The sequence below is a fragment of the Trichoderma camerunense genome (genome assembly GCF_050948025.1).
Source record: "Trichoderma camerunense strain CBS 138272 chromosome Unknown V8C40scaffold_16, whole genome shotgun sequence".
NCBI classification, from domain to species: domain Eukaryota; kingdom Fungi; phylum Ascomycota; class Sordariomycetes; order Hypocreales; family Hypocreaceae; genus Trichoderma; species Trichoderma camerunense.
Window position 1 is genome coordinate 276,564 of NW_028145354.1, and position 11,407 is coordinate 287,970.

An 11,407-nucleotide genomic window follows, 5' to 3' on the forward strand; every position below is an offset into this window, starting at 1 on the left:
AGAGTTTGTAACTTCAGCAAGTGTTCTCGACCCTCCCCTAAAAGCTCGGTCCTGTTGTTACGAGAATGGTTGGGCATGATCCTGTGTGCTTTACGCGGTGGCAGAGCCATTCCATCGCCCGTAAAACGTGTTCGCGTCTCGAGGTGGCTGTCACCCGCCCGCAGCGTATGTTGGAGTGGTACATGGCGATAAACTGCTGGCGTAATGCTCTACGCACAATGAGCAATCTGGATCTGAGCTGTAGCATCCTGGCCAAGAACAATATGTCTAGGAGGAATGGAATCGACAAGCAGCACATTGGCACCCCTTGGCTCGTGAGAATCGATGAAGGGATTCTCCTTCATAGTCCACTAATTGCACCATCCTATGATCATATTAGCACAAGCCGAGCTGAAATAAATTTGTCCTGACTCCGGTCGGTAGCCCAGCAGCAGCATATCGACAGATGGGACCATGGATGCCAGCCCCACGGCAATGGCCAGGCAACAGGACATTGTGCTCGAGATGCCCCTCGGTCCCCATGGTAATAAATTGAACTTGATTCTTCTGAGACACTGTTGCCGGGTGCGATTGATCAGGGACAGGGCATGAGACACGTTCGTGAGTGGTGTCCTGCATGTAACCAACGGTTCCAGGGAGGAGAGAGCACAAGGATCAACAGGCAGTATATTGCAGCAGCGGTATTCATAGGGGGAAAACTGTAGAGCGCCTGGTTCATTTAATGCCAAGTGTGAATGTGGCTGAAAGTGACATGTATGATCGCTGCTTCGAAGGGGCGAGTGAAGCAATGTGAAGTTCACGGGGGGCGCACGTGAACGCGGCTCTCCGCCCATCTTTATTATTTTCTGCCACAACACCAATCTAATGTATACATGTACTGTTCCATATAGCTTCAACTTTGTCCTTTTAGTGCATGTTTCTGCTTCTATTTTAATGCTCTTTAGCTTCTTGCTCTAGGCCTAGGTGCAATACTAGCTGCTGTCGCACACTAAGGACCAACGTGTTGTGTCTCTTCGCGACACCAACATACCAAATACTGTGACGAAACACAGGCCCTGTCCTCAGAATCACCCTTAGCGCCTGTACCGGCTCGGAATCCGCCCGGCCGAAAAGGGACCCTATGCTCAGTTGTGAGACAACTTGCCTGAGCTATATCACAATGGGTCGCCGAAGCTGCTCCATGTCTCTGGGCGGCCTGCTAAAGTGATTCGCGTCTCAAATGCAGGGTTCGCGCGTACACGCGACTAATCTGGCATCTTTTGCCTCATTGAATATTGCTTTAAGAAAAGGTGACAGGTTTTGGATATTTCTTACGTTAAGACATGATTGAGGCTCTGTCAATTGTGCAATCACGTCTTCCAATGAATCGATTGTGTTGTGTAGAGAATCTCAAAGAGGAAACGATATGCATGGTGGTGATGGTATAGACTAAAGAAATAAGCTTAATCGTAGATCCTGTTCCGACAAAGTGAATAGCTAAAAATACAAAGGCCACTGCCCTCCATAGGTATATATCCTCAAGGAGTGTGAGTTGCCAGCGACATCCAACATTCTCCGATTGTGCGCCTTCTCCAAACTTCAAATTCTTACCCCGACAATCCCATAATCCTCCTGAAACCGACATTTTCGACAACCCATGAGCCACCCAGTTTGAATGCTCCTGGCCCCTCCAGCTGCGAATCCACTTTCCCCATGGCCATCCTAGTCAAGAAGTCTCCCAGGTGCTCTGTTGGCGAATGCATCCCCTTCATCAAGCCGATAAAGGGCGATAGCGCCGCAACGCTAACCTTGTACAGCGCTCCCGGGTCCGGAATATATGGCAGAATAGCCTTGTGCTCCCTTGGGTCCACGAAAGCTGGTCGCACTGAATCCGCCTGGATGCTCGTCGGATTCGAAGCTGTCAAATTGCCCAACTCCGTCTCCGTTTCTCCCTTGACTCGAGCAAAAATGGCAGAGAAGCGACCCGGCTTCTGCGTAGCGCCCTCGCCCGATACATAGATGAAGCGGAACGGCTCTGACGGTGAGGTTGTGAGCGTAGAAAAGGACTTTGCAGCGGCGAGGGTGTAGTCCTTGGTGATTTTGACGTATTCTTGGGCATTGACCTTGGTCTGGCTGATACCGAGGGCCCAGACGCAAGCCTTTGCTCCTTGCAGCTGTTCTAGCACTTTTGAGTCGTACTTCTCAAAGTCTTGGTGGAGGATGACGTTGATTCGGGGATCTTTGGCGTCCTCAACCATGCGTATCGGCTTGCGGCTGAGAATGGAGATTTTGGTAATGTCTTTGGCCTTGATCATGGCGTCCAGGACGGAGCTGCCCACCAAGCCAGTAGCACCTGTCAGGATGATATGCATCGTGATGGAGGATGTGGGGTGTGTGTATAGTTAATTGAGGTGGTTGTCGTCAAACGTAGTCAGCGCCACGTATAAGTCGGAATACTCTGTAAGAAGAAGAAAAAACTTGAGTCTTATCGGACACAGTAGTACTTGATGAAAAACAGATAGATGGGGTGAATTAAGATTAAAGATGATGGACAATGCTACGGAAAAGAATCTACAAGACGAACAAACGGCTGTCGTTATATAAGGCAGCACAAGTGCCGGGCGTGTCACCAGGCGGAATTTTTTAACTCCAGCCCAAAAGGTTCAGTTCCCGGACATAAGTGCCGCTACGCGTATGCTGACAAGCTATTTCCCTCATTGGGAGAAGCCTGGCTCGTCGGGAATCCACCAGGATGACGGAAAACTGGATCTCCGCATCTCCGCCTCAGAAGCTTCGGCTCGCCTACCGCGAGATCTCTTGCAATCTCCGTGTTAGTATCCTTTTTGTGGAAAATTGATGATCTTGGCCGTGCTATCATGATACCATAATTCTTCTACACATAATCACTTAATGATGTAAGCATATACACGTGTAGAATGGCATTCATCACCATACCCATCTGACGTGACGTGTCTGAACTTTGTGTCCCGTCAACTAATGCATCAACCCCGCGAATCCTACAAATCCCATCCTAATGCAAAGATATCATCTCATCTAAATGGCATTGGACATCTCAATCGGATAACTGATGAGCTCATCACAGCTCCCGGCTGATGCGTCGCTCATCCGAAGGAGCTGACGTTACCCTGCAGGAGGAGCAAACTCAATAAGATGGAACCCCCATTTGGCACTTTGTATTTGAAGCACCCTTTGTACACTGCTTCGAGAAACACATCAAATTGATTGTAAAATCTGAAGGATGAATGTTGCACAAAGAAAGGATGCGCGGGTGCTGGTTATCTTGGATTAATATTCGCTGATCCGGATATATGCATCGGATAATAGTACCCGCTCAGTTATCTCCCATCTTAAACTCGCTAGCGGACCTCAATTGAGCTCATTAAATGAGACACTCTCTTTTTCGTATTTCGCATTCGATATACGTGTTGACTCTAACTTCTTGAAATATCCGCTGTTGCATCGCTACTAGCCATGGTCCCAAATTTTGACGTTTTCACCGCCACTGCTGATGACCTCCAGCGGGAGCTAAGCTCTGGCGGCATAACCAGCCAGCAACTAGTGAAGATATATCTCTCGCAGATTGAGCGCCACAACGACTACCTCAAAGCCGTGATTAGCACAGCTCCCGAGGCACTTCTATTAGAGAGGGCCTCAATTCTGGATGATGAAAGACAGAGTGGAAAGCTTCGAGGTCCCCTCCACGGAATCCCAATCCTTGTCAAGGATAATGTCGCAACGCATCCGTCGACGGGTCTAGACACCACAGCTGGCAGCTTGGCGTTGGTTGATTCAAAGCCAAAGAGCAATGCGCCTATTGTAGACCGAGTAGGTGACTGCTGTAGACTTGATCTATTAAATGAAAGCTAAAATGAACGCAATCAAGCTGCTAGGAGCTGGACTCATCATCATAGGCAAGGCCAGCTTGTCAGTAAGTGACTACCCAAGCACCAGAATTGAAGTACACGATAAACTAATCCGCCAACTTAGGAACTCTCATGGTGGAAGTCAGTGATGATTCTTCAACTTGTAACATTGACCATCAGTAAGCTGACACAATGGCGCAGGGGCACAAATCTTCTCTGTGGCTGGAACAGCATAAGCGGCCAAGCTCAATCCCCCTACGTCAAAGGAGGCCTTCTCATCGGTGATTCTTTTGCAGGACACAGCGTAAGTGAAACAAAAGCAGTGCCCTGTATTATCCCTTCCCGAAACACTGATTCATCTGGCCAACATTCCTTCAGAACCCCGGCGGATCTTCATCTGGCTCTGCGATCGCCGTGGCAGCCGGATTCGCCCCCATCAGCATTGGAACCGAGACATTTGGCTCACTCATGCTGCCTGCGGGCCGAGCCGCCCTTTACTCACTCAAACCTGGCCGCGCGCTGATCTGCACTAGGGGCATTGTTCCCATTTCGAACTTTTCGGATCAATCCGGCCCTATGACAAAGACTACGAAGGATTTGGCGGTGTTGATGGATATTATTACCGATCCTGAAAATGTTCCTTCCGGTGGTTATGCTTCGCGGGTAACGGGCTCGTGGGAGGGCCTTCGGATCGGAACATTGGATCCGGAAAAGTGGACGTATCCTCCTGAGATCCGAAAGGTCTTGGATGAAGGAATGGAAAAACAGCTGGTGAGATTTGTACCTTTGTTTCGCTTTGTCAGGCTTATGCATACTAAGTTGACCAGAACGATCAAGTTCGGGATGCCTATGCAACGATCAAGCAACACGTGTCCGTTTTCAAGGACAATGTTCCCCTGAGAACCGCAGATACTTTGACAATCAACGGTGAAGATATATTGCTCAAGATTTTTGGTAAGTTTACTGTGCATCAATCCGAACGTAAGACACACATGACTGAAGGACTTGGGAATAGAAAAGGACTTTAAAGCACAGTTTGAAGACTATCTTCAACTTCTAGAAACGCCACAAATCAAAACTTTGGGCGAACTGATTGCTTTCAACAAGAAGAATGCCGATAGAGAGCTCCCCCCAGGTAACCTTATGCGATCTCTCGCAGCTAGAAGACTCGTAGATCTGACAACTCATAGGCTATGATAACCAAGAGATCCTTATACGTAGCGAAAATACGGACATAACACCCGAAGATCGTGAAAACTATGTCGCACACCTAAAGAAACTCGGTCGCGACGAAGGCATCGATAAGATATTGGACGAACATGGCATCAATGTCGTGATGGGACCACTCGAGTCTCCCCTGTACTATTTCGCTGCGGCCTGCGGTACAATCTGCTCTTTCCCTTGCATTAGCGAAACTTATATGGCTAATAATCTTTTCACTTTAGGATATCCCGTTGCCGCCATGCCACTTGGCTATCTTGAGTATAACGGACGTCCTCATGGGCTTGGCGCCGTTGCGAAAGAGGAGGGCCTTCTTATCCAACTCCAGAGCGCTTATGAAGGAGTTTTCCCGCCACGAAAGCGGCCAACTTTTTTCAGTTGAAGTTAGATTCACGAGATTATCAAGATATGATGTCTACTTGAGCCATGAGCGGATTGCGCAAGAGCAGTTATAAAGCATGCAATTCTTCACAACCTGTATTTAGCGTTACAAGATGCTGGAAGAGGGTGGTGATAGCAGCACAATTTAGATGAATGTGGCAGCGTATGTCAATCCCTATCACGTTGATTGGATGGGAGGGGGAAAACATCTGTCCCTCAACCAAGTGAAGCTGACCTTGTTGGCAATTACAAAATCCCATTGATATATAAGCCATCACGACATGTTACCAATGACACAAAGAAAAAGTAAGATCAAGCTTAGTGAGGCTTCTATTTCTACTCTCGTTACCCTCTTCTAACATTTTTGCTGTTTCTAATGTACGTACTTACTCGCAAGTAGGTAACAACTCATCTGCAAATCCCCTGTTTGGAGCGTTTAAACAATAATAGTTTCAATCGGTTATTACAGGTTTCGTTTCCATCCGCCTTCTGCTTCGAAAAGCTTACCCACTTCCTTCGCTACTTTGAGAAGATGGCGGTCGCGGTATCTCGGAGCCACAAGCGAAACACCTATCGGCATGCCAGAGTGTCCCTGAAAGCCCGGGATGTTTATCACCGGGGTATGCAACGCGGACCAGCCAACGCAAAACGCCGAGTCGCCCGTGAACTCGAGCCCCTCTGGAGCTTCGTCAACGACGCTGGGGGTCAGAATAGCAGTATATTTGCCGGCAATCTCATCAATCTTGGGCCGCAACGCAGCGATGCCGTCAAAGGCCTTTAGCTGCTCACGGCGGTCGTAGCCAGCCTTTCGCTCTACATAGCCAGCTAGCTGCGGCGAAAGTTGATTCTTGGCAGTGCGGTGCTCGGGGAGGAAGAAAGTCTCCCCTTCGGTCTGGAGGACGACATTGTGCCAACGAGGCAGCTTGTCAAACTCAGTCGGCAGATCGACCTCCTCTACCTCGGCGCCATGAGCACGAAGGATTTCGACAGCGCGGGCAATCGCATTACGAGTGCCTTCTCCTGCGATTGGCCAGACAACCGTCTTGCATAGAGCAAAGCGCGCTCCTTTGATGCCGTCAAAGTCACTGGGCTCGTCATCATGCAGCGCGAATGCATCGGCGACGAGGTCTAGGTCATCAACGCCGCGGGCAAAAATGCCAATGGTGTCCAGCATCAGCGAGGAAATCTTCAGACCTTCACGGGAAACGGCGTTCCAGGTGGGCTTGATTGAATAAACGCCATTGAAAGAGCCGGGGCGGATGGTGGACCCGCCGGTCTGGGTGCCGAGCGCGACCGGGGCTTGCAAGTCTCCAACGGCAGCTCCGGAGCCGGAGGAGGAGCCGCCCGGGGTGCGGGCCGGGTTGTGCGGGTTGCGTGTCGAGGCCGGTCCGGTATACGAGGCAGCGAACTCGGCCGTTGTAGTTTTGCCTAAGTTGGGTCATGTTAACGACGTGGCGACTGGAGAAAAGGGGGGAGGGTTTGCAAACTAACCAAGAAACAAAACGCCAGCGTGGCGGAGGAGAATAATGGATGCTGCGTCGAGCTTCGGAAAGTCGCCCTTGTAAATCGGCGAGTTGTGAGCTGTCGGCATATCTAGACACACCCTACCCTTAGCTCTGCCAACACACACCTCCACGGGCCAGGTGCAACATGATAGGACATACCCTTTGTATAAATAACATCCTTGACGGCAACGGGCATTCCATGAAGGGGACCTCTGTCTTGCATCGGCACTTTATCCAGAGCCCTCGCCTGCTGCAGGACGTAATCCCTATCGAGGTACGCCCACGCTCCGACGTCGGCATCACGCACGTCTATGCGCCGCAGCAGTGAGCGTGCATAATTCTCAATCGTCAGCTCACCAGCGCGAATCTTGACGAGAGCTTCGGTTGCCGTAAGCAAGTATGCGTTGTCGCTGCCCATATTGGCTCGCAAAGCCTCCCTGATCCTCCTGGGAAGAAATGAAAGTAAACAATCCAGCTTGACTGTTGGTAAGCGCACGAGGGCGTCTTCTCTAATAAAGATGTCTAGACGTCTTGGTCAGCTAATTACAGCCTATCAGTCGGCCAATCAAAGAGGCCTGTCAATCGTACCTTGACAGGCGGCTGCCGAGGCCTGGTTTTGTCTTGACAGCGGCTATTATTGGCTGACCCTGAACAGGTTTCGCCTGATGAGGCAATCTGAAAAAGAAGAGCCAGGAATGACAAGCTGAGGTCTTGTCTGAGGCGAAGCAAGATTCTAAAGAATCCAAACAAAATAAAGAGCACACGAGTCCTTGCCCTTTGTAAGCAGCCAAAGAGCCTCGCTTTAGATAGGATGATCCACACAACCTGGAGCATGGGGTGAGCAAACGACTGTGCAGGGCTAAAAAAGAGGGATTTGGATTCAGAATGGGTCAAGTTGTGTTTTTTTTTGCGAGCAGTGGGCTGAGCCGACCTACCAGAATACAGGATAAAACCTTGGCACTATCTCTCTTCCCAAGGACGATTTCGCCGGACAGATGCAGAACAAGAAAGCAACGGCTATCCCGGGGCATCTTCTATATATAGGGGCCAGAGGTCAAGGATATTGGCGTGTAGGGCCATTAGGCAAATTTAGGACGCCATCGAAAAGCTGGACTAGAAAGCAAACTGTGTAACTCGACATGGGCGCCTCGGATGTGACCCGCCACGCAACAGCCGGGAGAAGAAAAAAGAAAAGGTAATTCTCAAGGCCCCTTGGGGTTGCGCGCGTTCATACGGAGTACTCTGGTCTCAGTTGCTCCGTCTGTCTGTGTGACAGGGCCGAACCCGGCCCCTCTTTAATTCACCTGCGATTCCATCTGCCCATGCCATCTCATCATTACCCACCCACTCGAGGGGAGCCTGCAGTATCTGCCGGCCCTGCAGCTCGTGATCCAGCCCTTTGAGGCTTCGTTCACGACCAAACAGGTAATCTGAGGCGAGGCGAGGCAAGGCGAGGGGCTATACCCAGCACACCGGAGCCGGTGAACAGCTGAGAGTCACAGGTCGAAGCTGTGGCGGCCAGGCTGAACAGCAGCCGCCTCGAGACACGGTACAGGATGGTGTCGCAATAAGCAGATGTCTGCCATCGCATGCCTGTAAGCATAGTATCGAGCTGCATGGCGTGCTAGCGTGCAGCCGGTCAAGCAAGCAAGCAAGCAAGCAGGGGAGTGGAAAAGCACATCGTGCTATGCGTACATGTGCCCAGTCGGCTATCATTGGGCTGAAATCCTCGCAAGCCTGGCCTTAGATAGTGGCAGAGCTACAGCACAAACCAAATTGGTGGGGGAATGGCGTCGGGCCGTGCCCAGGGGCTGCCTGGCTGGCCTGAGACACGTGGACCGGCCTCGCAACAAGACCTCGAATGTGCATGTGCGGCCATTGTACTCGTACTCGTAGGTGAGTGTATCTGTATCCTTGTATTTGACGTCCCGAGGGCAGCCGGTCCAGACCTATACTCGCACTCTCTCTGTCTGCCTCGACTCGGTCATGGCGAGCTCTCTGCGAGTGGAGATGAGGAACCCCGCTGCCGCTGTCAGCAATCACAGCCGGCTGTTGACAGTCGGAAGAGTTCTTTTCAGAAGCAGTTGGTAAGCATGTCGGGTGTGGCTTGCAGCTGGGCGGGCAGAGGATAGAACAGCCCGTCTAGAAGGGACAACAGATGAAGTTTGGTGAGGGCAAACAACACTGTGCAAACGATGGAGTCGAGTTGAAAATCATTACGGGGTAGTGGCAGCTAGTGCAGGGCACTTTAGTAGCTTAGGGAAGGCGGGGAGCTAGAGCAATAGCGGCAGAACTACTCCGTACTCCCTCTCTATCAGGTATCTCTCCCTCCTTAGTAGCCTCGATGGGTCTCGACAAGGCACCAGACAGTATTAAAGCGCCTCTACTGCGGCAATCTGCCCTGAGTAAGGCCTGTTGTCATTTGTGACATCTCAGTTTTACACCTGCCTCCACTCACTGACCGATCTTCCCGATGTCGTCTATGCAAAATGCGGTTGCTCCCACACCTCACGGGCCTCCATGCAAGATGCAAGCCATGAAGTTGATGGTGTCCCTTGATGTAATGCCCGGTCCGTTCAAAACGCAAAGAATCTTTGGTGCCAACGTACTCCAGTGTTGCATTAGGTAACAGTATTAAGCGTCATAGAGCATGCAGAGGAAGCAATTTTGGTCTCCATGTACCATCCATCAGCATCAAAGTACAAGGGTCGACAAGTAACGCTGATACAGTACATGCAACTTACAAGAACTCCTCATAGGTACGGTATGTATTGAAGAGCGTACTGTAATTTGAGACACGGGATGCTAGCCAACCACTACTTTCTTCAGCTGTCTCTCCCACGGTGCGGCTGATCCATATCCCTGGGCCATCGTATTCACTAGCTGAGACAAGCAAAAAGCAAATCGTGACAGGCTTCCCTGTCCCATGATGCCGGGTCATTTCCCTTGCCTCGCAGGATCGCATAATACGCCTGAAATCTCCCTGTTGTACTTCTTTTCTTTTCTTTTTCTTCTTATTTACTAGGCTGCGGCTGATTCATGGGCCTCTTAGAGAAACACTAGTTTTGTTTCCTCCTTGCTTGGAAACGAATCCAATTGGATCTCCTTTCTCAAGATGAGGAGCAGGCTTGTGAGTGAGAAAAAGCAAAACAAGGGCAGTTCGACTCTCGTTAGTAGAAGTCTTCCTACTCTTTCCGAAGTGGCTGGCCAATAGCCCTGTGTGCTTGTTTTCTCCCAGTGAAGCTACACTCCCTGCATAGCGCCACGATGGACGGCGATATAGTGATTGGATCTAAAGTTTCCTCGTAGTACGATAGCCGCAGGGCCTTGTATCCTTGTATAAATGAAGCTCGCCTGACCCCCTTAATACCGAACAGGGTATATGGGACGAATCACAATAAGCAACCTTAGAGAGGGCGCAAAGCCTAGAAGTGCCTCTTACATGATTGCATCATGGATATGTCCCCGGCTTGATCTGCCTCACATTATAGCATCATACATGTAGTCTTGTGGCCAATAGATGTTTGACTTGGAAAAAAGGAAGCGCTTGAATTGACTTCAAAATACCAAGTTTCATCTTAGCTGTCACATATGAAGAGGCAAAATTCAGCTCTCGGTCTGTATCACACTAGCAAAGCCTCGTAGGATCATTGTGGAACATGGGATACATGGGTCATCAGACAAGCTTCAAAGGACGAGGGAAGAGACTGTGTGAACATCATAACCATTTGACCGTGTTGTTGTCATACTGGACATAAGACGCTCGTCGGCAACGGCGGCAGTTGGAAACCAACACCGTCGATACCTTGATGGATCTGCACAGTTTTGAGCCGTCTATCTCTTTATCCCTAGACGGATCTGCCGTGTAAATTGAGTTTTCCGATTACCGTTAGCAGCGGCATTGTACCCCCGCTCAAGAGAGGTCTCATGATGGGCTGCATGCAGCGCATAAAGCCAAGTCACCAATAGCCTGATCCCTTCAATTCGAGAGAACAAGCGGTGTCAGGATTGAGGCACTGAAGCAGCCAGTCGTTGGATGCTTACCAACAGCAGGGCGTAGTTGTTAACTTATAACAAATGAACCATCTCTGGTCCTTGAAAAACAGCAATGGGGAGTGGCATTATTCACACCACCATTCACTATACGTTTTTGCTGGTGGTGTTGGCTTTCTGTACGAGAGACGCACAGCATACGTGCACATGCACCGATTTATCAATGCCAGGTCTACGGCAAGGACAACATCACCTCATCGGATACATACCTACCTAGTACGGGGTCTCTCATGTCTTTCCTAGCCAGAAACAGCCTGTGCTGTTTTGCCAGCATCCCGTGACATGCTGGTTATGCATCTCAGCCTGCCATTGTCTAGTACCTTGGCGGTGGACCGTAACATTGAAGTCCAGCCAAATTTGGTAGCCATGCATACACGTATATGA

The 11,407-nt window shown here is 50.1% G+C and overlaps 3 protein-coding genes across 3 annotated transcripts; 1 reads left to right on the top strand and 2 right to left on the bottom strand.

Moving 5' to 3' along the window:
• Nucleotides 1-1,396: 1,396 nt before the first annotated feature.
• On the bottom strand, nucleotides 1,397-2,607 carry V8C40DRAFT_252365 (uncharacterized protein). Its single transcript, XM_083217379.1, has one exon. It carries the CDS (start codon nucleotides 2,349-2,351, stop codon nucleotides 1,587-1,589), a length of 765 nt encoding a protein of 254 aa, XP_083070103.1. The 5' UTR covers nucleotides 2,352-2,607; the 3' UTR covers nucleotides 1,397-1,586.
• Nucleotides 2,608-3,369: 762 nt separating this feature from the next.
• V8C40DRAFT_252368 (amidase signature domain-containing protein) lies at nucleotides 3,370-5,667 on the top strand. The gene is made up of 9 exons (XM_083217380.1): nucleotides 3,370-3,825; nucleotides 3,884-3,928; nucleotides 3,988-4,004; nucleotides 4,065-4,167; nucleotides 4,242-4,634; nucleotides 4,691-4,817; nucleotides 4,879-4,998; nucleotides 5,054-5,245; nucleotides 5,309-5,667. The coding sequence occupies exons 1-9, from the start codon at nucleotides 3,472-3,474 to the stop codon at nucleotides 5,464-5,466; spliced, it is 1,509 nt and encodes a 502-aa protein (XP_083070104.1). The 5' UTR covers nucleotides 3,370-3,471; the 3' UTR covers nucleotides 5,467-5,667.
• A 105-nt stretch (nucleotides 5,668-5,772) lies between these two features.
• V8C40DRAFT_252370 (amidase) lies at nucleotides 5,773-7,901 on the bottom strand. Its single transcript, XM_083217381.1, has 4 exons — nucleotides 7,559-7,901; nucleotides 7,130-7,492; nucleotides 6,957-7,058; nucleotides 5,773-6,893 (listed from the first exon to the last, which is right to left on the bottom strand). Exons 2-4 carry the CDS (start codon nucleotides 7,386-7,388, stop codon nucleotides 5,929-5,931), a joined length of 1,326 nt encoding a protein of 441 aa, XP_083070105.1. The 5' UTR covers nucleotides 7,389-7,492; nucleotides 7,559-7,901; the 3' UTR covers nucleotides 5,773-5,928.
• Between the last annotated feature and the right edge of the window lie 3,506 nt (nucleotides 7,902-11,407).

Bases quoted from the DNA above. Each gene is read 5' to 3' on its own strand.
- V8C40DRAFT_252365 (XM_083217379.1), bottom strand. From the start codon at position 2,351: ATGCATATCATCCTGACAGGTGCTACTGGCTTGGTGGGCAGCTCCGTC.
- V8C40DRAFT_252368 (XM_083217380.1), top strand. From the start codon at position 3,472: ATGGTCCCAAATTTTGACGTTTTCACCGCCACTGCTGATGACCTCCAG. The intron at 3,826-3,883 runs GTAGGTGACTGC...AACGCAATCAAG, and splicing joins ATGCGCCTATTGTAGACCGA to CTGCTAGGAGCTGGACTCAT. The intron at 4,635-4,690 runs GTGAGATTTGTA...TAAGTTGACCAG, and splicing joins AAGGAATGGAAAAACAGCTG to AACGATCAAGTTCGGGATGC.
- V8C40DRAFT_252370 (XM_083217381.1), bottom strand. From the start codon at position 7,388: ATGGGCAGCGACAACGCATACTTGCTTACGGCAACCGAAGCTCTCGTC. The intron at 7,059-7,129 runs GTATGTCCTATC...GGGTGTGTCTAG, and splicing joins GGATGTTATTTATACAAAGG to ATATGCCGACAGCTCACAAC. The intron at 6,894-6,956 runs GTTAGTTTGCAA...GACCCAACTTAG, and splicing joins CGCTGGCGTTTTGTTTCTTG to GCAAAACTACAACGGCCGAG.